This window comes from Rhinatrema bivittatum, chromosome 8, assembly GCF_901001135.1.
Source record: "Rhinatrema bivittatum chromosome 8, aRhiBiv1.1, whole genome shotgun sequence".
NCBI lineage: Eukaryota > Metazoa > Chordata > Amphibia > Gymnophiona > Rhinatrematidae > Rhinatrema > Rhinatrema bivittatum.
This window is the reverse complement of record NC_042622.1, coordinates 154,125,519-154,149,214: the sequence shown is the minus strand read 5'-3', so window position 1 is coordinate 154,149,214 and position 23,696 is coordinate 154,125,519. Positions and strand designations below refer to the sequence as shown.

The 23,696-nt window shown below is 42.4% G+C and overlaps 1 protein-coding gene across 1 annotated transcript; it reads left to right on the top strand.

The window, feature by feature from the left end:
- Positions 1–44: 44 nt before the first annotated feature.
- On the top strand, positions 45–22,897 carry FOSL1 (FOS like 1, AP-1 transcription factor subunit). Its single transcript, XM_029613639.1, has 4 exons — positions 45–269; positions 18,504–18,758; positions 20,817–20,924; positions 21,257–22,897. Exons 1-4 carry the CDS (start codon positions 132–134, stop codon positions 21,761–21,763), a joined length of 1,008 nt encoding a protein of 335 aa, XP_029469499.1. The 5' UTR covers positions 45–131; the 3' UTR covers positions 21,764–22,897.
- Positions 22,898–23,696: the final 799 nt, after the last annotated feature.

Sequence of the window (23,696 nt, the reverse complement as noted above, 5' to 3'; positions counted from 1 at the left end):
TAAAAAGAAGAGGAAGCCGGCGCGTGAATGAGAGTGTCAGGCAAGAGGAGTGGCTGCGGAGGGACAGTTGCAAAAGAAGCAGGCGGTGGCAACAGCAGGGCGAGATCACCTCCGATCAGATCAGCGCTGAGATGTTCCGGGATTACAGGGGCCCTTACCACAGCCTGGGCTCGGGCTACAGCAGCAGCAACAGTAACAGCCCGCAGCACCCTTCTTACCGGGGCAGCGGGATGCTGCCCTCCAGTGCCCCCTCTGCTGCCCCCCAGCAGGTAAGCACCCATTCGGGAGGCTGATGGCTACTTTTCGGTTTTTTTTCCTTTTAAAATTATCCATATCATTCTAGATGATATTACGATTTATTATTAAAGACGCTTGTTTTATTTTTTTTTCTTCTTAGCAATATGCTAATATTTATTTACTATAATAAGTTACTACTGACTCTTAATGTGTTCTTATTAATGTTAACTAACATTGTTCAGACAATTAACATTATATCCGTATTGACAAGTATAGCAGAATTTAATTTACGCCACTTCTCAAAATCAGGCTTCACTGACACATCCCCACCTGGCCCTTCCTATCTATCCTAGGCAGTCCCTGTTCTAAGTGATTCCAGCCGCCCCAACCCCGTTTGAAGAGCATCTTTTCACGGGCATGGGGTCCAAGGGATAAGTAGCTACCCATGGTCCCAGGTACACATTTAGGGACAGGGAAATACTAAGAGTACCCGAATGTAATCCGCTTTGAGGTGCTGAAAGGCAGAATATAAATAAATAAATAAATAAATACCCACGATGATTCAAAGTCACCACTTTAAGCATCACCAGAGCTGTCTAAACACTGTTCTAACAGGGACAAGGCTGCCGGGCTTTTTACTGGCTCTATTAGACTTCCATGATTTTGAATCAGGAAGAATGTTTTTTACCAAGGTCCTCAGATTGGGAGTGGTGTTTTGGACCCTGCCCTTGAGGGGGACCAGGCCAGCAAGGTGCACATGACGTGGGGCTCTCTTGTTACATTTACCTGTTTGGTGGCTCTCCTGGTCTCTTGATGTGGATACTCGATGCAGATATAGTTTACAAGAATTAATTTTTGGTGGTTGTCAAGTAGGGTAATGTTTCTAGCCCCTGAGTCTGGTAACAGGAACTGTAAAAGATTTTGGCTTGGCAGGAGCTGGTCAAGCCCCTCACCCCAGGAGTCCTGTCCAGTGAGACCTTTGGCTTTCAGCTCTCCTCTCTAGGAAACACCCCTTTCCAAAATGGATGTGGTTCCTTCTTCCCTCATTTTGCCCACAGCACAGCCATTATATCTTATTCATTTGTACAATGTGTTATGGCTTGAAAAGGATCAGATGTCCACCAGAGAGCCACTCTGACATCCCAGGATCAGGGTGGTATTCTACCTGCTAATTAAAAGCTTCTGGATTTCTTTGCAGCCTTTTAATATTTCCAAAAGTCCACCCAGCTGATAAGTGGCTTAGGAAAAAATGAAACCTTTGGTTTATACCAGTGTGTGTGACCCCTGCCTTAGATCTACCTCTGTTTTACTGGGTACGAGTCACTCTGTCCTGACATTACTGCAGAGCAACAAGGCAGGAGGAAGCTCAGAATGTGTTGGCATGCATAAATTACTGGGAGAAAGGAGGAGACGGCTTAAAAATAGATTCTGATGGCAGAGAAGGAACCTAAGGTCCACCTAAACTGGATAACTGCATTTATTTCCTGCTCCAATTCAGCTCTAGTTTTCCTTTCACTTCTTTGAAATTTAGGATCCCCTGTACTTAGCAAAGGCCTTCTTGAATTTGTTTGTTTCCGTCTCCAAATCCACTGAATGATCCCCTCAGGCATGGTTGGCTAACTGGCATCTTGCAAACCACATGTGGCTTTTTGCAGCACAAACTGTAGCTCGCAAGTGAAGTCCTCCATCGACAACTGTATTGTCTGCCCACTGCACACTGCAATCCTCCCTCTTCTCAGCAGTCAGCTCGCAGGCAAAGGTTATAAGCTTCCAACTTCCACCTGTGAATTGGCTACCGAGAAAGGGGGAGTATCGCAGTGTGCAGGAACTGACTGTCTTCACATCCACAGAGTTTCAGCTGGACCATGAGGACCTGCCCATGGGTGGAGTTAGGGGGATGGGATGGGGTCATTGCCCCTGCCTCCAAATTCAGGACCTAGCAGTTGTGGCAGACATGAGTCTGCAGCAGCCGAGAAAAAGGCCTAACAGGCCGCCATGGACCTAGTCCCACAGTGGCCAAAGAGGCCCAACAGCCTGCCACGGACCCCATCCCATGGTGGCCAAGGAAAAGGCCTGATGGAGCCACTGCATATCCTGTCCTGTGGCTGTGGAAGAAGATGCTCGGTGGAGCCCACAGTGTTCCAAGGCCCAGAAGAAATGGGGAGGAGGGGTGTGGGGTATCCCTCCCTCCCCTCACCCCCCATCCACAGCAATCTCAGGGTGACGGAAGATCAAAAGGTCCCAGGTATCGAGAGCAGGGGTTTTTTAAATCTTAAGTCTAATTATTGGGTGTTATTTGATATGTCTGGTTTTTTGGGTTTTTTTTTTTAATATCCTATTGGGGTTTGGGAAATAGTAAAACATGTAGGTGAATTTTGGAATTATTGGATGTTCTATTTATTGGCAGGTTTGAAATATTTTGTATTTTTATTATGATTTTACTATTATGTTTTATATTTCTTGATTTTATTGTTTAGTGAGGAAGTATGTTTGTGTCTGAGAACGAGAGACTGATTGGTGTTTTCCTTACAGCGGAGGGGAGGAGGGGGCATTCCCCTTATCCCTCCACCTGCTTGTGAAAAGCATGGCGGTGCTCTGTCTCTGAATTCTGGATTTGTGGCTCTCAATGTGTGACAGGTTGGCCACCCTTGCCCTCGGATGATGTTTGTGTGTTTCTGGTCTGGGACTTTCACCTCGGATCTGTTGATCAGGTCGCTGCTTTTAAAAAAAAAATCCTTTTGTGCTTAGTAATGCACAGGGAGAAGGGATTAGTAAAGTCGGGGTGTATTTTATGCTGACATGTGGTCTAGCTGAGAACATACCTGCTTTCCAGTCTGTTGCTGTTCTAAAGTAAGTGAGAATTACAGAAGAAAACGTAACAAACCTGAGCTGCAAGTCGCAGAGCAGTTGCATACAAACAGCACAAAAACTATCTTGTGTACACAGCCAGGCAAATAAAAAGCCTGCTGATTAGTTGTCTTGCACAGTTTAGAAAGAATGCATCCTTTTAATTTACTGTGAATTCTGGGAGAAAAATCCATAGAAAAGTCCACACATTGTTCAAGGAAATGTCTCCATTCCAGAAGCCACAGAGAATGAAATCCTTGTGCAAAACCTGCAGGGTGAGGGTGACATGCCTATATTTTCTCAGCTCAAACTTAGTCTGAGGCGTAAAACAGGCCCAAAGACTTTAGCAAAGGTGGAGGAAAGGGGCATGTGATGAAGTGGTCAGACAGGCTTTTCTTTAAATCAGAAATGTTTATTGTGAGAAGTCTTAATCCATTCTAGACTACTATTCATTGCACTCCCCACACCCAGACAACATATAGAAACCAACAAATCCCAAGATCTCCGGCACAAATGAAGGGCACCTCAACATTAATCTCTCTCCATTCCACCCACCCCCTCCCCCTTTTAATTCCTGGGAGCTTCTTGAATTCTGCTCCCCCTGAAATTTGGGTGGAGGCACTTACAGCCTGCACATCCTCTTCCCACCCCCTAAAGACATTCCTTCTTGTTTTCTGCACTTTCATTTTCTTTAATGCACGTTACATGTCTGCAAACATAATACCATTCTAAATATGAACACATTACTGATTAAGCGTGTATTTACATATTACTGATTCATTGGGGCGGAGGGTAAGGTTCTGGCTGTATCGTCGTCACCCATTCCATTACCTCTTGTGTTGCTGCTGCTGCTGTTGCTAAGGGCCTTGTCCTGGCAGTAATGCAAATTGACTGTTTTTGCCTGGTGCAGAATATCATTTCCATATTTAATGGAGTGTGAGAGGTGTCTGTCTTAAGCATGTTCACCTTGCATTTAATCAAGAGGCCCCAAGCTAGATTTAGAAGACAGTGCTGCTCTGTATTCAGTTGTATCTTTCTTTATTACGGAGAATACTTTTTCTATGTCTGCAATGCTATGTTGTAGCACTAAAAGATGCTTGATCTTCCATAACAGAGGGAAATGATCAGATTCAGTGTGAGCACATTTCATGGAAGCAATTTCAAACCAGAGCTTTTCTGGTAACAGTGACTTGATTCCAGTTTGGATTCCCTGCAAACATTGTGTCCTGCAGTGTTTGATAATTTGAATTCTTCCAATAGCTGGTCTACCTTTTCAGCTGCTCTCCTTGGAAAGCTGCCATGAAAGTTTCTAAGCATATTCTGAAAATAAGCAGTTGCCACAAACTTATCACATCTGTGTAAAACTCATTTGCATCTCTTGGTGTCGGTGTGGATAAACTAAGGTACTGCTTGGCTGTAAAACCAATGATTAGACTCTGGTTTTCTAAGTAGTTTGACGGATTCTTGACATCTACATCAAACACTGTAGAGAATAAAATATCATAGGATTTATCCAGCTAAGTGGCAGCCCCTGAATATAAATCAAATTATAAATAGTTAAAGAAGATCTTAAATAGTCCCTCAACTGAAGATATCGTCAAAGTTCCCAACACCTGCTGCACGTTCAAGGATGAGAGTATTTCTCCTGCAAATATGTGCTAAAATCTTGATCCATGTCAAGACCAATTCCACCACCTAAAACTATTCCCAGTAGTTTTTAACTTGGGATTCCACCACACTGGGGCATCCAAGGAGAGAAACCTGCATTGCACTGATATTTCCCGAAGTCAGATCACGAATAATATTACACAAATTTAGAAGTGCTCTATATTTTTTTTTTGCCTCTTGTAGTGATGCTGTGTCACCTATGTGTTTTACTGTTAACCGCTTAGCACAGTTTTTCTGCAATAGGCGATATCAAAAAAACTTGTAAATAAAAACAAGTTCTCCTGTAGCTACCCATTCAGATATCCAAAGTGGCTTCCAAAGTGGCCCTTGCACATTGTGCCAAATGAAAGGCCGAATAGAATAGGGGAAATCCAAACCCAGCTCACCGCTAGCAATTCTATTACTCCAGAGGGTTTCCCCTTCTCTACAGAGACTACTGTAGAGGCTTTTCTCCTCTCTGAAGGTTAACCACCTAAAATGCTCAAAGGAAAACAGGAACAAAGATAGCTGGTACCTTCATGATTGGGTTAATCATTCCCAGAAGTACACTAGGCAGTTTCGGTCATCTCTGAAAGATTTCCTTGAATCTTCCCCATCAATTTATTTTTAGAATTCTAGTTGGATAAACTCCAAGATGTTTCAGATATTCTGTGCCATTTTAATTCTGTGATGGCTAGACATTCCCACAAACAGCTTTGAGGTGCTGAAAAAAAGTGTGAAAAGCGGAATATAAATCTAAATAAATAGATAAAAAATAACTTGTCAGTCACAGATGATGTGAGGCAGGTCCTCTGGACTGAGCTCTACATCCTGCACTTCTCACACATGGCTTTATTGTAGCAGTGAACGCTGAACACTCCACAAAAGGGTCAGAAGGGGGAATTATTTTTTTTGAGCACTGAAGTCACTTAAGCATTTTTATGCATAGAATAGGTACAGCGGGAATAAATAACTCAACATTCTACATGAGCAGATAAATTTTGGAGACCACACCAGCAAATGAATCTCTCTTTAATACACTTAACGTCAGGGGACTGCTTTTCATAGAACTGAAAATAGTTCAGACCCCCATTAGTTGTAAAACATCTGAGAGTTTGAGTAATCTACTTCTTGGGGGTGTTTGTGTTATGAACGTTGCAGTTTTCCATGTATTTCAGTTTAAAGATTGGTCAGGGTTTCGTTTCTGTCCTGTTGCAAAGCTGACACACCCCTGGCTAACACTGAGTAACTGCATGTTGCTGCTGTATGTGATTTTGCCCAAAAGATGTGTGTTCAGAATGATGGCACTAGGAATGTCACTATAACAGCTGTGGAGCTTAGTCATTATTCAACCCCCACACTCTCACACACACCTGGGATATAAAAACTAGCTGTGTAGCTGCCACCTGACTCTCAGCTCCCATCCCCTTCACTTTGTCCAGTCCCTTGTTTTCTGCACCTAGATACTGCAGTGGGGAATTGCACTGGGATGCCCAGGATGTGTTCTGCTAGCTGCTGCTGTGCATGGTGTCAGATGGTAACAGCACATCCCCAGTTTTCCAGTCCATTTTTTCTTGGCAGAATCATCCACCATAATATAAGAACATAAGACTTGCCATACTGGGTCAGACCAAAGGTCCATCAAGCCCAGTATCCTGTTTCTAACAGTGACCAATCCAGGTCCCAAGTACCTGGCAGGATCCCAAGGGGTAGATAGATTCCATGCTACTTATCCCAAGAATAAGCAGATTTCTGCAACTCCACCTTAATAATGGTTTATGGACTTCCAAGAATTTTTCTAAACTTTTTTTAAAGCTAGCTACACTAGCAACTTTCACCATATCCTCCTGCAACAAATTCACCTCATCTTTTAACCATGCTGGAAGTCATTTAGCCTTCCTTCCACCATTTCACATGCATGGAATACATCTGGTCTTTGCTTCCAAGATGATATTTTTAAACATGCATACCTGAACTAAACTCTTTACCTTTGCAGTTGCTCCTTTCAGTGTTTTCCTAACCGTTTTCCTTATTTTATCAGTCACCTTTTTGAAAGTTAAATGTATTTATTTTATTTAAACTTTTATATGCTGTCATTCTGCTTTTCAATCATGACGGTTTATGATGAAAGGTAAAGTAAAAAATATTCAGAAAATACAATATAAAATCTAATTTACAACAATAACATGGTTAAATTAAATCCTAAAATTAAGTTTAAAATAATAGAAAAATAAAATACAAACTAAATATCAAATATATAAAACAAAAGCAATAAAATCTACAAGTCAAAGCAAAATATAAATCCTGACCACTCAATCAAAAGCCTTCGCAAATAGCCATGTTTTTAAGTTCTTTCTGAAAATTATATGATCTGTCAGCATTCTTAATTCCAAAGTAGATTTCTTTGGTGTCCTCCCTCCAGTTATTAAGCCAAATTTGATCATGTTGTGATCACTATTGCTGAGTAGCTGCAACACTGTTACCTCTCCACCAAGTAATAGGTCTAAAATACTTTCCCCCTCTTGTTGGTTCTTGTACCAGCTGCTCCATGAAGCAGTCATTCATTTCATCTAGGAATTTTACTTCTCTAGAATGACTTGATGTAACATTCACCCAGTCAATACTGGGGTAATTGAAATCTCCCATTATTACTGTGCTTCTTATTTTGTTAGCTTCTCTAATTTCTGTTAGCATTTCATTGTCTGTTTGTTCATTCTGGTCAGGTGAACGGTAATACACCCCCACTATTTTATTCCTCTTTTCACCTGGAATTTCTATCTATAAAGATTCAACATTGCATTTTGTTTCCTGCAGAACTTTATATCCTTTGACTCAATGCCCTCTTTAATATGTAGTGCCACCCTGCCATCAATTTGATCCATCTTATTTCTACTACTGACTGAACCGGGCTGCCAGATAGGGCAGAGGTTCACTTGTCTAGCCACTATCACTGGATGGACATCCAAAGCACTGATTGGATCTTTTTTGCTGTGATTTGGCAACAAAGATGGAAGAAACCCATTGATGTCATTGTTGGACTGAACATAAAATCCAGTGGCTACTGAGGATGGGCTGCCCTCCCCCCTCCCTCCAGAGGGGCAATACAAAAGGATATAAGATGATACTTGCTTGTGAGGGATGCGATTGTAGGGCTGACCTGGCAGATGGTTCAGAAGAGTTCCAATTCAGATGGGTTTAGTCTGAGTTTGTTTGTTAACCCTCGGGGAATATACTAACAAAGAAAATAACTCAAAGGAGTAGAACATTTTATCCAAAGGAATGAGTACACTGATACATACAAATTAACGTTTTGTACAATTTTTTTTATTATACTTAAATTTATATCCTTTCATATCACAAAGTAGCAAATAGTACAAACATACAATCACATGTCAGTGACTACTATAGCATAATTAATAGGGTTTCACAAAATGTAATCCCATCAATAAACATATATATCAAATATAGTAAAACATACCAAGACAATCATACCACTCTATTTATACCCACTCTTATGCATACATCCTCACCACACTAAATACTGCTGTAAGACAGTTATTGAGGGTGGTAATAGATGAAGTTTGGTCAGATCCCATTCAGATGTAGAGTTGGATGTCCTCTGCAATTAGGTCCAAAAAAACAAACCTTCCCATCTGCAAATAGGTGGCACTCAATATTGAAGGACTGGATGAAGTCGCAAATGACACATAGGGCATCTGGGGATGTAAATTATAGGTATAGACACATTTATTAAGAATGTGATAAATTCACATGTCTCCTAAGACAGTGTCTCTGTAACCTCTTGGGCACTGCTTCCCTATCACCTCTATACTGTAGGGATGTGCATTCATCTAGAACAAATTAGGCAATTACAATGAAATTGCCTAATTCGTCCTGATTTGGGAGACCCGAATCCCAAAACGGACTTTTCCCGAAATTCGGGGAAAAATGTGTTTATCGGGTTAGTGCGGGGGGGGAGAGGCACATTTATTTAAAAAAAAAAAAAAATCCAACCCTTCAAATTTACTTAATTACAACCCCTCCCAATACTTACTGAAAGCCCTGGTGGTCCAGCGGCGGTCCCAGGAGCAATCTTCTGCTGTCGGGCCTGCCAGGAATCAAAATGGTGCCGGTGGCCCTTTGCCCTTACTATGTGACAGGGGCTACCGGTGCCATTGGTCGGCCCCTGTCACATGGTAGGAGCAATGGATGGCCGGCGCCATCTTAGAAAATGGTGCGGGCCATCCATTGCACCTTCCATGTGACAGGGGCCGACCAATGGCACCGGTAGCCCCTGTCACATGGTAAGGGCAAAGCGCCACCAATGCCATTTTGATTAGTGGCAGCCGATGGCCCGAGAGGGAGAGATCGCTCCCGGGACCCCGCTGGACCACCATGGCTTTTAGTAAGTCTTGGAGGGGATTGGAATGGTGGGGGGGGGTGTTGTAATTAAGTAAATTGGAAGGGTTGGGGTAGGCTTTTTTTTTTTTTTCTGGCTCGTTTCCGAAAACGAAATGAAAAACGTTTTCGGATTCGGGGAGTGGACCGAGATGGCCTACCCCGAACCAGAAAATGAAAACGAACTGAAAAAAAGTGTGCACATCCCTACTATACTGTAACATGACAGAAGTTTCCTTTTGTCCCTGTAACCTTCTGGGCTCTGCTCCCGTCTCACTTCTAAACTGTTGTGTTAAACTTTATACCACTTTCTTTGAAACAAGTTCATCCAAATGTGGTTTACATTAAGCACACAAAACCAGCAAATAAATAATACAATATTTGTCATATGGTGCTCATAAGCATGAGTGCTGACTGCAGAACCTTCATCTGCTGGTGGTAAGTTGGACCTGCTGGGAAAGAATGCTTAAATCTTGAAAATAAATCTTAAGATTTAAACTAATACATGCTGTGATTGTGTGTTCTCTTTAAGGCTAGTATTGCTTACAAGTGTAAAGTGTGTATATTTAGGGATAATGGACTTTGGATTAATTTTTTTAGTTAGTAAAGGTTAGTATTTGAATTGTGAGCTTGCAAAGGTCACTCACTTGATCTGAAAAGGTGAGTACTAGTTCCTTGGCAACTAATCACTGATTTGATTCCCATCCACTCCAGTCACTCTTGTTATAGATTCCTTCCCTCCCCCAGTTTGGAGGAAAATCTTCCAAATAATAGTCAATGATTTAGAATAACATACAATGTACCCTGATTTTAGTGATTGACTAATTTCAGTGTTGCTGCTCATTCACAAACTAACAAGTCACCTAGTTATCAATTTTAAAAACCTTAGGAATGAATTTTCAAAGGAGTTATGCTCGTAAAAGTAGCATATCATAGCAATTTTCAAAAGCCCTTTTATGTGCGAAAACATTTAGAAAATTCAGCTCAAGGAGTTGCATACATAACAAGTAGTAATTTTTCAAAAGCTTTTACATACAAAATGTTTTGAAAATTACCTCCTTTGATTTAAAAATCACCAAATTAAAAAAATTAAAAAACGAAACAAAAAAAACAAACAAATTGAGACATACCTATTGCTTAATCAGCTTTTAAAACTTTGTCTGCGTCTTAATTGTATTGAGTTGTTAAAGTCCAGCAGTGATTTGGGGGCTAGCCAGTCTTCTGCACAGAGTGCCACGTATGTTTATCTGCCCATTGTGAGAGGTTGTATGTGTGAACCCAGTGCAAAGAGCTCTCAGAATGAGTCCAATCTTCGGAGGTCCGAGTGGCAGACCTGGAGATGGTGAGGCAGATAGTGATATATATATATATATATATATATATATCACTATGTCACCTGGCAGGAGACCTTCACCTTGGGGTGGCAGGAAGTGATCCTGTAGCTTCGACCTGCCCTCCAGGTGATGCTATATTGTCACACCAAGGATGCCTCTCCAGGGCAGTGGGCCCAGGAGGAAAGGGTTAGGATGGCCATTTGTGGTTCAGTCATTAAGAATGTAGATGGCTGGGTGACTGGTGGGTGAGAGGATCACTTAGTAACTTGCCTGCCTTCTATGAAAATAGAGGACCTCATTTGCTACCTAGATAAGATTTTAGGAGCTGATTGTCATGGTACAAGTGAGTACTAGTGACATAGGAAGGTGGAGGGAGGTTTCTGTGGTTAAAATTAGGCTCTTAGGCAACTAAAATCCAGAACCTCTAGGGTTGCATTCTCAGATTCTCCCTGTTCCACAGTCAGGGCCTCAGAGGCAGGCTGAGCGCGAGATGAGAATGTAGGGAAGAAGGTTTAGATTTGTTAGGAACTGGAATATTCTGAAAAAGGGGGGAGCCTATTCCAAGATGGGCTCCACTTTAGCTAGAGTGTAACCAGGCTGCTGATAACATTTAAAAATGAGTAGCTTGGGAGGTCACCTGATGTGGTGAGCCAAGGAGGATGGGCTTTCCGGAGCTCTGGGCACTGTCCCCCTTCCTCTAGCAAAATCTGAGACATCTGCACCCCAAACTACATACTTTTTTGAAGAATCCGATGAGCATATGTCAATAGATAAATATATGCATAAATCATTGGGGATGATGTCCTTGAAGGAGGGTAAGAAAGAAAGAGACCCACGACCATACCCGAGAAAATGGCATCTGAGGGAGGAGACTCTCCGGATTCCTCATTCTCTTTGGCTTCTCTTGACATATTCACGGAGAAGGTAACTAAGGCAGTGATTGCTGCTTCAGCCATTAAATGAACCAATCTTTCAGTCCAGATCACTGACCTTAAAAGTTCCTTGGTTGCGATTCAAGCGCAACTAGATATGGCGGAAGGAAGGATAAGCCCGCTTAGAGGATGATTGGACTGCCTCTGCAGTACAAATTTCTAAGCTTGAAAAGCAGCTGGGAGCACAAGTGAAAAATCTGGAAGACCTGGAGAACAGGTCCTGCAGGAACAACATTCGGATTCTAGGTCTCCCAGAATCTATTCTTGATATGAACCTGGCAGGATTTTTGGAAAATTGGCTACCGGATGTTCTAGAGCTCCCAGCCCTGTCAGCTAACTTAAAAATCGAGAGGGCTCATAGACTGGGAGGTCAGCAAGATGGAAACCCGAGACCCAGAATTGTTATTGCCAGGATATTGAACTGGTCACATAAACAAGATATATTATGCACTCTTACCGCTCCAAACGTGACAAGTACCAAGGCGTGCAAGTCCACCTTTTCCAAGATTACTTGATGCAAGTTTCGCAGAGGCGCAAGGCTTTCAGTCCTATTTGTGCAGCCTTAGTGACCAAACAGGTGAAATTCATTCTTCCATTCCCAGCAAGATTGCAGGTCTGGCACTCAAATACTACACAAGTGTTTGATATCCAACCAGCTAAATCTTTCCTAGACTGTCTGCCTTAGTGGGTACAGATCTAATACAGGCTGTTTTGATCTCTCTTTGGGCTAATTAGCTCTAGTTCATCGTTTTTTGCAGCTTTTATAATTGCTCTTTTGTTTCTTATGTGCTATAAATAAAGTTTTGGTGTTGAGACGTGGATGCTGCTCGTAATCTCAGGGAACAGACGGAATCAGCACCAAAGTGCCTACAAGCCGCAGAATGCACACCTTTACGTCAGAACTCGGCGTTCTCTGGGAGTGAAAGAATTCGGCGTGGCAGTGATTTTACTCTGCATGTGCCGTAGCTTAGAAACTCTTGGGAGCTAGATAGTTTCTCCAGGACCTCTGCTGAAACTTGTTGTGCAGGCCTTTCAGGCTCTTTCCTCCTAAAGCGGCACCTGGCAGGTATTTCCCTGGACCTTTTTTCTAGACCTCTCCTTTGTCCACGTTGTTCTGTCATGATGGGGAGTTGTGCTGGAGATGGCTCCCACTTGTATGGGGAATAAAACGAGCTCTAGTTACCATCAGAGGTGGGTCCAGGCCTCCAATCTTTCTGACCTGATTCTCCACCTCTGCTCCCACTGTCGAGAGGAGCCGTACCGGAGGCGACTCCTGGAGCTTAATCAGTGTCTTTGCTCCAGAAAGGACTTTCTTTGTTTTCCTCACAGTTAGGATAACAGATGACATCTCTAGATTTTGCATGTAATCTATTGAGTTGGGGGTGATTTAAAGTTCTTAAATTATTTGTTTGTCTTCAACCTTCCTGTCTGTGGAATTTCTCAAGCATCTAAGTAAAAACATTTATATTCTACGCAGCCTTATCTCTTCATAGCAGTTATATTTTCTTTTTGGGGGGATAGTGCCCACCCATATCATAGCATATCTCAAATTTGCTGAGATGGTTTTTCGGTGAATGATAGATTGGTTTCAGGGTGGGGGGATTTATTGGGCTTCAGGGGATGCAGTTAGAACCAGGCATAAAATTTTCCCCACCATGCTTTACAGGGGATATGATTTTTATGGGACTAATTCACTATGGGTTTATGTCAAATCTAGGGGTGTCAACCCTTGGTGTTCCAAGACCGTTTAGCTTTTTTCTGTGTTCCAAACTTCTCTGGGAACATGGGTGTCCTGGTTTAGATTGGTTTCATTAAATGTAAATGGGTTAGGGTCACCTATTAAACAAGCTAAGATACTGCAAGAACTAAAAAAGCACAAGGGGGATGTTGCTTGTATACAAGACTCACTTATCAGATATAGAAAACAAAAAACTAAAGAGGCAGTAGGTAGGTTCCTGCTTCTACTCAATGGCTTCGGGTGAAAAGGCTGAGGTGGCCATTCTCATGCACAAAAACACTGCTTGTCAAGTTCATAAGGAGATTAAAGACTCAGGTGGATGGTTTTTTGTTTTTTAGTAGGGACACTTAAAGGTAGGGATGTAACTATCTGTAATATTTGTGGTCCTAATGAATATGATCACCATCTTTTTGAGAATGTAACACAACTACTCTTGAATGAGAGAGGCTGGCATCTTATAGTAGGGAATTTTAATTGCGTACATGACCCCTCTTTGGATACTTCCATCTCATAAGGCTTAGAGCAGAGCTTTCCAAACTTTTCATGTTGGTGACACTTTTTAGACAAACATAATTTCACAACACAGTAATTCAATCTGCTAGCAAACCAGAGGTTAAAGGTTAAACGAACGAAACGTATTTCGACAATTTATGTATGTTTCCTTAAATATATACCCAAATAAACTGTTTCACTACACAACCTAACTCATGAAAAACTTTCATTTATATTAAAAAATATATATATATCCCCAAGCACATGTCTGTCCCCCACACACTCATCTCTCTCCCCTACAAGCACGTCTGTCCCCCCACACACTCATGTACCTCTTCTGTTTGATTGTTGCCAGTTAAGTGCTTCACTCCCTTCAGGGTTCAAGCCTTCTGTGCTGCATAAAACCTTCCAGGATCACCACTGTTGCTTGCAGTCAGTACCTATTTGCCCACGTGCTTCTCGTGGCCAGGCCTCATCGGCAGCAGCAGCCAATGACAGGAACAGCTGGGCTCAAGTCCCACCCACCAAACCCAAAAAACCCACGATTGACAGCAAAAATTGCCCAATAATAAGCAACCCACGAATTGGAAAAAAAAAAAAAAGCAAATCGCTAGGAAAAAAAGTCCAAACTCGTGGGAAATAAGCGAGGTTGGCAACACTGCGTGCTACGTTCGCGTCTGAGTTGACGGCGCAGCATCACGTGCCGTCGCATGTGCGTGACGCTGGAGGGGAGCGGCTTCCGAGGTTCCGACTGCTATGTGAACTGGGCTTTAATGTGCTACGTTCGCGCGACACACCTTCACACTGCAGGCAACACACTAACGTGTCACGACACACAGTTTGGAAAGATCTGGCTTAGAGGGTCACTGAAGAACACAGGTATTGCATATCTATGAAACAGTCTACAGGTATTAGATTACTGGAGAGTTCTCAATCCTACACTAAAGGATTTCACCCATGTATCCAGGATTGATTATATTTTAGGCTCCCAAGACTTTTTCCCTCGCGTTCACCGAGCTGTGATAGGAAACATGCGTGCTTTGGATCATGCCCCCATTTGGATAGACTTTCGTATCGCAGATTTTGAAATGGGTGCTGCCTTGTGGAAATTTCCTTCATTCCTTCAAGAAGATAGGGATTTTTGAAAATTTCTTCAAACAAAATGGGAAGAGTTTGCCTTATATGCACACAAGCAAATTCGCCTGGACTTTTTTGGGAGACCAGTAAAGCAGTTCTCTGGGGAGAGATCATTGCTTTTTTTAAAAGGAAGGAATGCCAAATGAAATAAAATGATTTTGAATTTGGAGGCGCAACTGAAGTTAGCTAAGGATAGAATGATACAGAATTTGTCCAAGACTACTAAATCTGAATATTTTTCTATCCTAGAGAGTTTGAACCTTTGCCTCCATCAACGGGTATAAAGAATGTTAGTTTTCAGAACATCGTTATTTCTGCTTTGGAAATAAAGCGGGCAAGGTTCTAGCAAACACAGTTCAGGTATGGAAATGGAGGACATACATCGATAAGCTCCGGACCCCCCCCAAGGATCCTGGGCTACTAGGTGTTCAGTTATGAGAAAAGTGCAGAATAAAGTAAGGTATATTATTAAAGAAGATTTTACTGGAAAACAGCAACTCCACAAAATTTTATGGAATATGTTACAAGATTCTGCCACTACATCTCGTCCTTACTTATTAGAAATCCTAATTTAGGACTCTTAGGCAAGTTAGATACCATTTTTCAAGAGGAGGTGAGGAAGAAACCCTCATGTGCCAAATTCTCTAAGGCTTTGCTTCTCTTAGAGGACCATCAGGATTATAGTGAGGTCATAGCACGTTGGTCTCGATGACCTGAAGTAAAACTGATGAATAAAGACCTTCACTATTGCTTTCGTCACATCCTGGAGATCTCAGAAAATATTATATTGCAGGAGACAATATTCAAATTTATTGTGCAAGTTTAAGTATCACAATCTCATGCATTTAATTTCAAAATGAGTCAGTCCCCAATATATGAAAAAAGTGAAGCTGGAAATATTGACTAAATGCATAGTTTCTGGAACTGTTCACTAATAAGTGCCTTCTGGACAGGAGTAATAGGTGCTCTACTATTTTGGGTGTCCCCCTACCAAATGATTTGCATTTTTGGCTATTTGGTTTATATTGTCCTACTTCTCTGAACCTAACCAAACCCCAAATTGTTTCATGACCGAGCAGGGATCATTGCTAAAAAGGTAATTTTGGCTCATTGGGTGGGTAGGGTTTTCCATTCTTTGTCTTCCTGGGAGACTAGTATGTTAATGACTTACTTTTGAACAATTATCTGCTAAGGCACTGTCCGAGACAAAATGAGAAACTGATAGACATTTGGCTCCCATTCTTGAATACAGTCCCCACTGTGACTAAATGTAGTTCTTAATATATAAACTGTGCCCTGTAATTCCAGAAAGACTAATGCTTATTCCTTGGAGTTATATGGTGCTGTCTGGTCAATAGATCTTTCATATACTCATGTACTGTTCTCCTCTGTACTGCTCTTTGGAACATGATGGGTTGGTAGGGTTAACAGGAGTTTATCTTACTATTTACATTTCTCTATGATGGTCGCCCCTGTTACATGTGAAAAAATCCTAATAAATATATTTGGGGGGGAAAAAAAGAGCAGCTTTTAAACTAGACCATGAAAGAAAGCTGACAATGTGGTTCGGAGGGATGTCTCTTCCAAAGATATGTGCAAAACAGGGAAGTTAGGACATCTCAGTAGACAGGGTGTGTTTAAGGGTGAAGAGTCCTGATGGATGTAGACAAAGAGCACTCATAGGTGAAGGACTCTAAACTGCTAAAAAGCAGGTTGGGACTACAAAGAAATGAGTACAAATACAGATACTTGAAAAGGTCTATATGCAAATGCTAGAAATCTGAACAGTAGGATTGGTAAGTAAAGATATAGATATTATAGGTCTTTCAGAGACATAGTGGAAAGAGGATAACCAATGGGAAACTGATACCAGGTTATAAATTATATTGACCTGATAGGGCAGATCAAATTGGTGGAGGGGGTGGCGTATGTAAAAGATGGCATAAGAGTCAAACAGGAGAGAAATCCTGCAGGAAACAAAATGCAGTGTGAAATCCTTATGAATAGATTTTCTATGTGTGATGGGTAAGAGTATAGCGGTGGGTGTATATATCAGCCATCTGAAATGCTAGCTAAAATAAAAAATACATCTGGCAAAAGAATAATGGGAAATTTCAATTACCCTGAGAATGACTGGGTCAGTGTCTCATCAGGACATGTTAGAGGTTGAGTTTCTAGATGGCATAAATGACTGCTTCGTGGAGCAGCTGACCCTAGAACTGATGAGAAGGGCAGCTACTTTATTTCTAGTCCTCAGTGGAAAGTATGACCTGGGGCAAGAGGTTACTGTGGTGGGGTCACTAAGCAATAACTATTACAGTGTAATCAAATTTGACATGGTCACTGGAAGGAGGGCATTAAGTAAAACTACTACAGTAGCATATAACTTTAAAATGGGAGACTGTGATTCAATAAGGAAATTAGTAAAAATAATTTTGTCTACAAACTTGATCACTCACTCATTGTTCCTTTGTCCAGATCATTTATAAATATATTAAAACACAACAGTCCCAGTACAGATCTCTGGTGCACTCCATAGTTTGCTATTCATAATAGGCATTGTCTTCTATCCCATTAATTTTACTTTGTCAGGAGTCTCTCATGAAGGAATTTGTCAAACATCTTTTGAAAATCTGAATACATTATATCCACTAGCTCACCATTATCTGAATGTTTATTAACACCTTTTCAAATATGTAGCATATTAGTGAGACAAGACTTCCTCTGGTAAATCCATGTTGGCTGTGTCCCATTATACCATGTTTATTCATATGTTCTATAGAATAGTTTCTACAGTTTTTTCCCAGTATTAAAGTCAGGTCATCAGCCTGTAATTTCCCAGATCACCTCTGGAACCTTTTTTTTTTTGTTAAGATTGTTACATTGGCTTCCCTCCACTCTTCAGGTACAATAGTGTATTTTAATGATAGGTTACAAATTACTAGTAATAGATCTGCAGTTTCATTTTTTAGTTCTTTCAGAACTCTGGCACATGCCATCCGGTCCAGGTGACTTGCTAATCTTTAGTTTGTCAATCTGCCTTATTATATTTTCCAGAATTTCTGTGATTTGCTTCATTTCCTCCAAATTGTCACCGTTACATACAGTTTCTGGAATGGGTCTCTCTCCAAAATCCTCCTCAGTAAACATCAAAAGCAAAGAATTAATTTAGTTTTTCTGCTGTGGTCTATTTGTCCCTAGTGCCCCTTTTACCCCTTGATCATCTAATGGCCCAACCGACTCTTTAACATGTTTCCTGCATTGCATGTATTTGAAAATGTTTTAAATTTTTACCTTGTTGCAAGCTTCTATTCAAATTCTTTGTCTGCTTTATCAATGTGTTACATCTAATTTGCCAGTGCTTATACTTTTTCCTGTTTTCTTCAGTTGGATCCTCTTTCCATTTTTTGAAAGTTTCTTTTGGATAAAATAGCCTCTTTTACCTCACCTTTTAACCATACTAACAGTCATTTGACTTTCCTGTAATGACCTGGACCCCAGTCCACTCTCAAACTTCTTTCTGTAACACTAGAGGAGTTTGCCTGCACCACATCAGGGTATTTGTGACATCACCATCCTTTCTAACCAGACTTCTTCCATGATGTCACATTTTGGTGTCTGTAATATCACTGTGACTTATAAGCATAAGGTGATTATCTACATTATTAATGTGCAGGGTATGGGGAGAAGGTTTAAAGGACTGAGTACAAAGGATTATGTTCTCCCTCCCTCTTTCCCCAGAAATATAACATGCTCCAAGGGTCAGGGTCCACTGAGAGTGGCAGCTCCAGTGGCTTTGTGCCAACCCTCAACACTATCACCACCAGTCAGGATCTTCAGTGGATGGTGCAGCCCACAGTCATCACCACCTCTTCTGCCCCCTCATCCTCCACCTATGTTCGGCCTTTTGCCTTCGCTCCCCATGCTTCCTCACGGCCAGGGGTGATTTGTGCCATTGGCCCCATTGGGGGGGTAAGGAGGAGGCACAATGATCATGTAAGTAGCATCTTTTTTGATTTACTGATGCATTCCTGGCTAGTGGGAAGGAGAGGGGAGGGAGAGGGAGTGCAGCAGGAAGATCTAATCCCACGAAAATGATTTGACAATGGCATTCAAATATTAAAGAAAGTGATTCTGGTGATTTTCTACCAAAGGGTCTCCAAGAATACAGGATTCATCTCAACATAGCTTCCAGGAAATAAAAGGACTCAGTTTCTACTTAAGCAGCTAGTGCTGCAGTTGTAAAGGATTAATCTTCCAAGAACCATGGTCCTCCTTATTAACACAAGCAATTTCTGTCACTAAGAAAATATATCCATGGTGGGAATTCCATAGCCTGCTTGTATGACATTTTGATACCTTTACCATGATGACTAGTCAGTGCTCTGGGATCCTCTGCTTAGAGCAACAACATCTTTCAAAAAAACAAAACAAAAAAAAAACCAGGTCAGAGCCAGCAGTCACCTTGGCTTTCCACTCCAGCTGCAATGGGGAAAAGGAAGCACATTCAAAAAGGTTTCAGACTGATGACCTGCCATGACTGGGCAGAAATTCACCACTGTCTAAGTTAATGAAAAGGGACTGGAAGCCTGCATGTACCTAGAGGTTCAGTGTTACCTCTGCATTGCTGCCATCTAGTGGATAAACTGAGAAACAGATACAACCATATGGCTTGACTTGAAACCTTTTGTCAAAACAGAATCCTAGTATGTTTTCATAATCCCACTACTTTAGAAACAAACGTGCAGCCATCTCTGGGGTTCAGGGACTGGCACAAATTATCTGATCGTGACAGCTTCCTTAGAATAATGCTATTACACAATTAAACCTTAGTAACTTGAGGCACAGGGAAATATGATGACTCATCAACTAAGTCGGAGCTGGGAAACAGAACTCACAAGGGCGTGCAGTCCATGAGAGCCAGGGCTGTGCTGTAAACACTGAACCTCTGTTTTGCTGAGGGTGGTCATTGCAGACCAAGGCATTACAGTTGGAGAAGGAGTTTAATTAGTGCCCAGAATTTGTGCCAGTTGGTCAGGTGTTACCATCTCACCAGGTCACCCTGAACAGGCTCATTCAGTCCTGGTTTTGTCCCTCTGCATGAATGGAGATGTCCCTTTCTTAGGGAAAGCTGAACTACTCCATCTCCCTGCATGTGCTGGGGACATTTGCAGAACTAGGTCGGCCTAGTCAGGTGTTTAGCCCTACAACTCTCCTCCCTATCTGAGGAAGGTGAGCCCCAAGGATCCAGGGCAGACAGAGCTCAGCCAAGGCCACATTAGGAAGTCACTAGTATGTGACAAATTGAAAATTTTGGAGGTTTTAAAAAGTTTCATTTGGGCTCATTTAAGCCTTTTTTTTTTTTTTTTTTTTTTCTGTCATGATTCAGAGGTGGGGAAGGAATCACTTTGACTACTGCTGTTGATTGGCACCACTGGAGTACATCCTCTATTCCCTGTGCCAGGTGCAGGCCAGTTTCTCAGGGAGTCAGGAAATGTCTGCCTGGCGACTCACCCAACCACAGCTGAGTCAGAAGGGAAGAGGGAGCCTGTTGGCTTTCAGGGCTTAGGGAAGGCAGGACATTTCTCAGTGCGAAAAAATGCAGCAGTCCCTGTAGGAGAATGGATGAGGCATTCTTGGAGTGAGTCACCGAGTTGGTGACTGCTGTCAGGGACTGGTTAGAGCACTGGTGCTCAATCCATTCCTCGGGAGGCACCCAGCCAGTCAGGCTTTCAGATATCAGAATGAGAGAAAACCGCTTAGAGTGCAGGCATTGCATGCAGTTCACATGCACATTCATTCTGGATATCCTGAAAATCCAACTGGCTTGAGGAGATTCTGAGCCAGTTCAGAGTGTGAAATGTCCCACCTATGCTTGGCCTGTTCTCCTTCCAGCCCCCAGGATGTGTAGTGCTGCAGGGAAGCGGTTTATTGAATCCTATGTGTTCTTGAGAGGGGTGGAATTAACCACTGAATGGGGCCCCCTTTACCAACTAATCATTCATGGGAGACATAGTTTGATCTTTTTTTTTTTTCTCTTCTTTCCTTTAAAAGGTGAGTGTTGAGGAAGAAGAACGGCGGAGGGTACGGCGGGAGCGCAACAAGCTGGCAGCAGCCAAGTGTCGCAACCGCAGGAAGGAGCTGACAGACTACCTGCAGGCGGTAAAGTCTCTTCCAGACAATGTTTGATGGTTAATTAACCTTTTTGGTAAAAGGAAATTCAGTCACGCCCAAGCCAACAATGAGCTTATTGGCCCCTCCTAGTGTCCACCTGACTGCCCTATGCCAGAAAGAGATTTTCCAGGGCCTTTGACACCCTATTCTATGACTGAGTTTGCACCCCCATGTCCTCCAGAAGATAGGTCCCTCTCTCGGCACAAATCTGATCACCTATTCCATTACAACAAGAGCAGTGTATTCTCCTGGAAGCTTCAGAGCTCATTTACACTTTTCTGTGCTTTTGAATTCCATGTATGGTTTTTTTTTTATCACAGGAGACGGACAAATTGGAAGATGACAAGTCTTTATTGCAGAAGGAGATCTCTGAGCTGCAAAAACAGAAGGAGCGGCTGGAACTGATCCTGGCAGCCCATAAACCTGCCTGCAAGATGCCCAAGGATTCTGACTCGGATAGTGAGGCTGGTACCCTCGCCTCCTTTCTCTGCCCACCTCCTGCTGCCCCTATCAAAGAGGAGCTGGTTGGTGAGGTGCCCTCCACATCTAGGGCCCAGCAGCCCCGCAAGCCCGTACCTGCCATAGATCTGAGCAACAGCACCTTCCTTGAGCCAGAGTCTCTCCACACGCCCACCTTGATGACCACGCCTTCCATCACCCCCTTCACACCCAGTTTGGTCTTTACTTATCCTGGCCTGGCTGAGACAGAGCCCTGTGCTGGCACTTCCTACCCCAGAGAGCCCTGCTCTGTCGCCCACAGGAGAAGTAGCAGTAGCAGTGACCAATCACCTGATGCCTTGAACTCACCAACTTTACTGGCATTGTGAAAAACTGGGGGTGGGCATCAGAAGATCCATGAACAGTGACCTGCACACAGAAGGGTTTGGGTGGAGGCTGTCCGGTCCCTCCTCTTCTGTTTTATGCTTTCTCCTCTGCCAGAGGAGATGGACAGTGTGCTATGGCTCTCTTCTCTTTCCCCCTCCATGGAGGGGTTTTGGCTGGTTCAAACACAAGAAGTGATCCTGCTTAAACAGGACGAGGGCAGGCCTAAGCCACATCTGTGTTATTTTATATTTATAATGTCACAAACTGTTAGGACAGCTGCAACCTATCCAGCTATAGAAAATCATTGCTGTAGAATAAAAGATCAATACATTTCCCAAAGAAAAACATTCCAAATTCAAAAAGGTTAATTTACCATCAAACCCATTCCAGATGAAATCCAGAAAAAGGCGGGGGCGGGGAATACAAATGGGTGGAACCAAGAAAGAAAACAGGACCTTGTAGCTGAATGAAGGGCACTACCTCAGGTTTTTAGAATATCCCTCATTAATATGCATGAGAGATTTGCATGCATATTAATCAGGGCTCGCCTGAAAACTAGACCTGAGCTAATTGAGAAGCAGGCTTTATACTGCAGCAAGTGGAGAAGAGCTTTCTTTGGCTTTAATAAATGACTCATGTGGTAAAGGCTCTGTAAAAACATACGAGAGTAGTTACCCTGAAGTGTAATGACACACTTGCACGAGAATTTCAGAACAAATTCAGCACCCCCTCCCTCCCAGGGAGATAACTTGAGCATGAAGAAATATTTTCTCCTTGCCTGTGTGGCTCCACAAACATCAGCCCATACTCCAGTTTTACTGCCAAGAAAGGCACTTATAACTTTTTCATTTCAAAAAAGGTCTTGGAATTGATTCTTTGTGAGATAAAACACAAAATTGACCAGTCGTGTAGTTGAAGAGACTTCCTCTTGGTGCTAGGTTTCTAACAGCTGAGTCAGATTTAAAACATCTAAAAAAAACCCAAAACAAATTCTGATTTATCACCCTTCCCAGCAAAGAGACAATTCCAGCACGTTTAGCTGCAAGTCTATAATCTGGTTTGACTCTAGAAGGACAGGCTTCCTCAGGAATCATCAAACTGTCCTCCAAAATCCTCTCCTACCTTGCACAGGGAACCATGCTGAGTTTGGGGGGCAGTTGATAAGCAGAGCTTTATTTTAACTCATCATGTTCTCAAATTTCTGATACAGCACAGTGTTAGAGGATTTAAAGAAGAATCTTATTAAATCTATCAAGAATGTCTGCACTTGCAGGGCTTCCACATGAGTAGAGAGGTATGCGAGTGAGTCTTAATTTCTGACTTAAATTCAACATGATCCATGCAGTCAGTGGGAGAAGTAATAAAAAGTTCTATAAACGAACCTATCTTTCAAAGTGACAGGCAGGGGCATTAGGACAGTCAAAACCTGAAGCCTCTGCAGCGTTCTTAGACTTTGGGCCTGTGGAACCTTCTCCTTGGCTATGCATGCCTACCTCATTCATGGCAGTCTAAAGACCAGCATCCTATGAGATCCAGAAAGAGGCTCTGTTTGGCACACCGCAATTATTAAGAAGAACATTAACATGCCCTGGCAACGAGTGAGGTTCACGTCTGCCATCGTATGTACAAAACAAACTCCTTTTGAGATACTCCCCTTGAGTGTAACTAGGGTCAGTGCAAGAGTATGTGGTGCCCGAGGTGAACATTTGGTTACGCACTCTTCTTTCAAACTTACCTGATTGGCAGCAGCTCCAGTACAACACTGCCGCCTCCAGCAGCAGTGGCTCTAGCACAACGCTTCTTTCTTTGGCAGTATTGGCTCTGGTATACACCCCATTGTGCCTTGTACTGAACGGATTTTGGCTGTAGGCAATGGCCGAGTTTGCCTAATGGAAGCACTGGCCTTGCGTGTAACTCCAGGGGTGGGAGTCCATC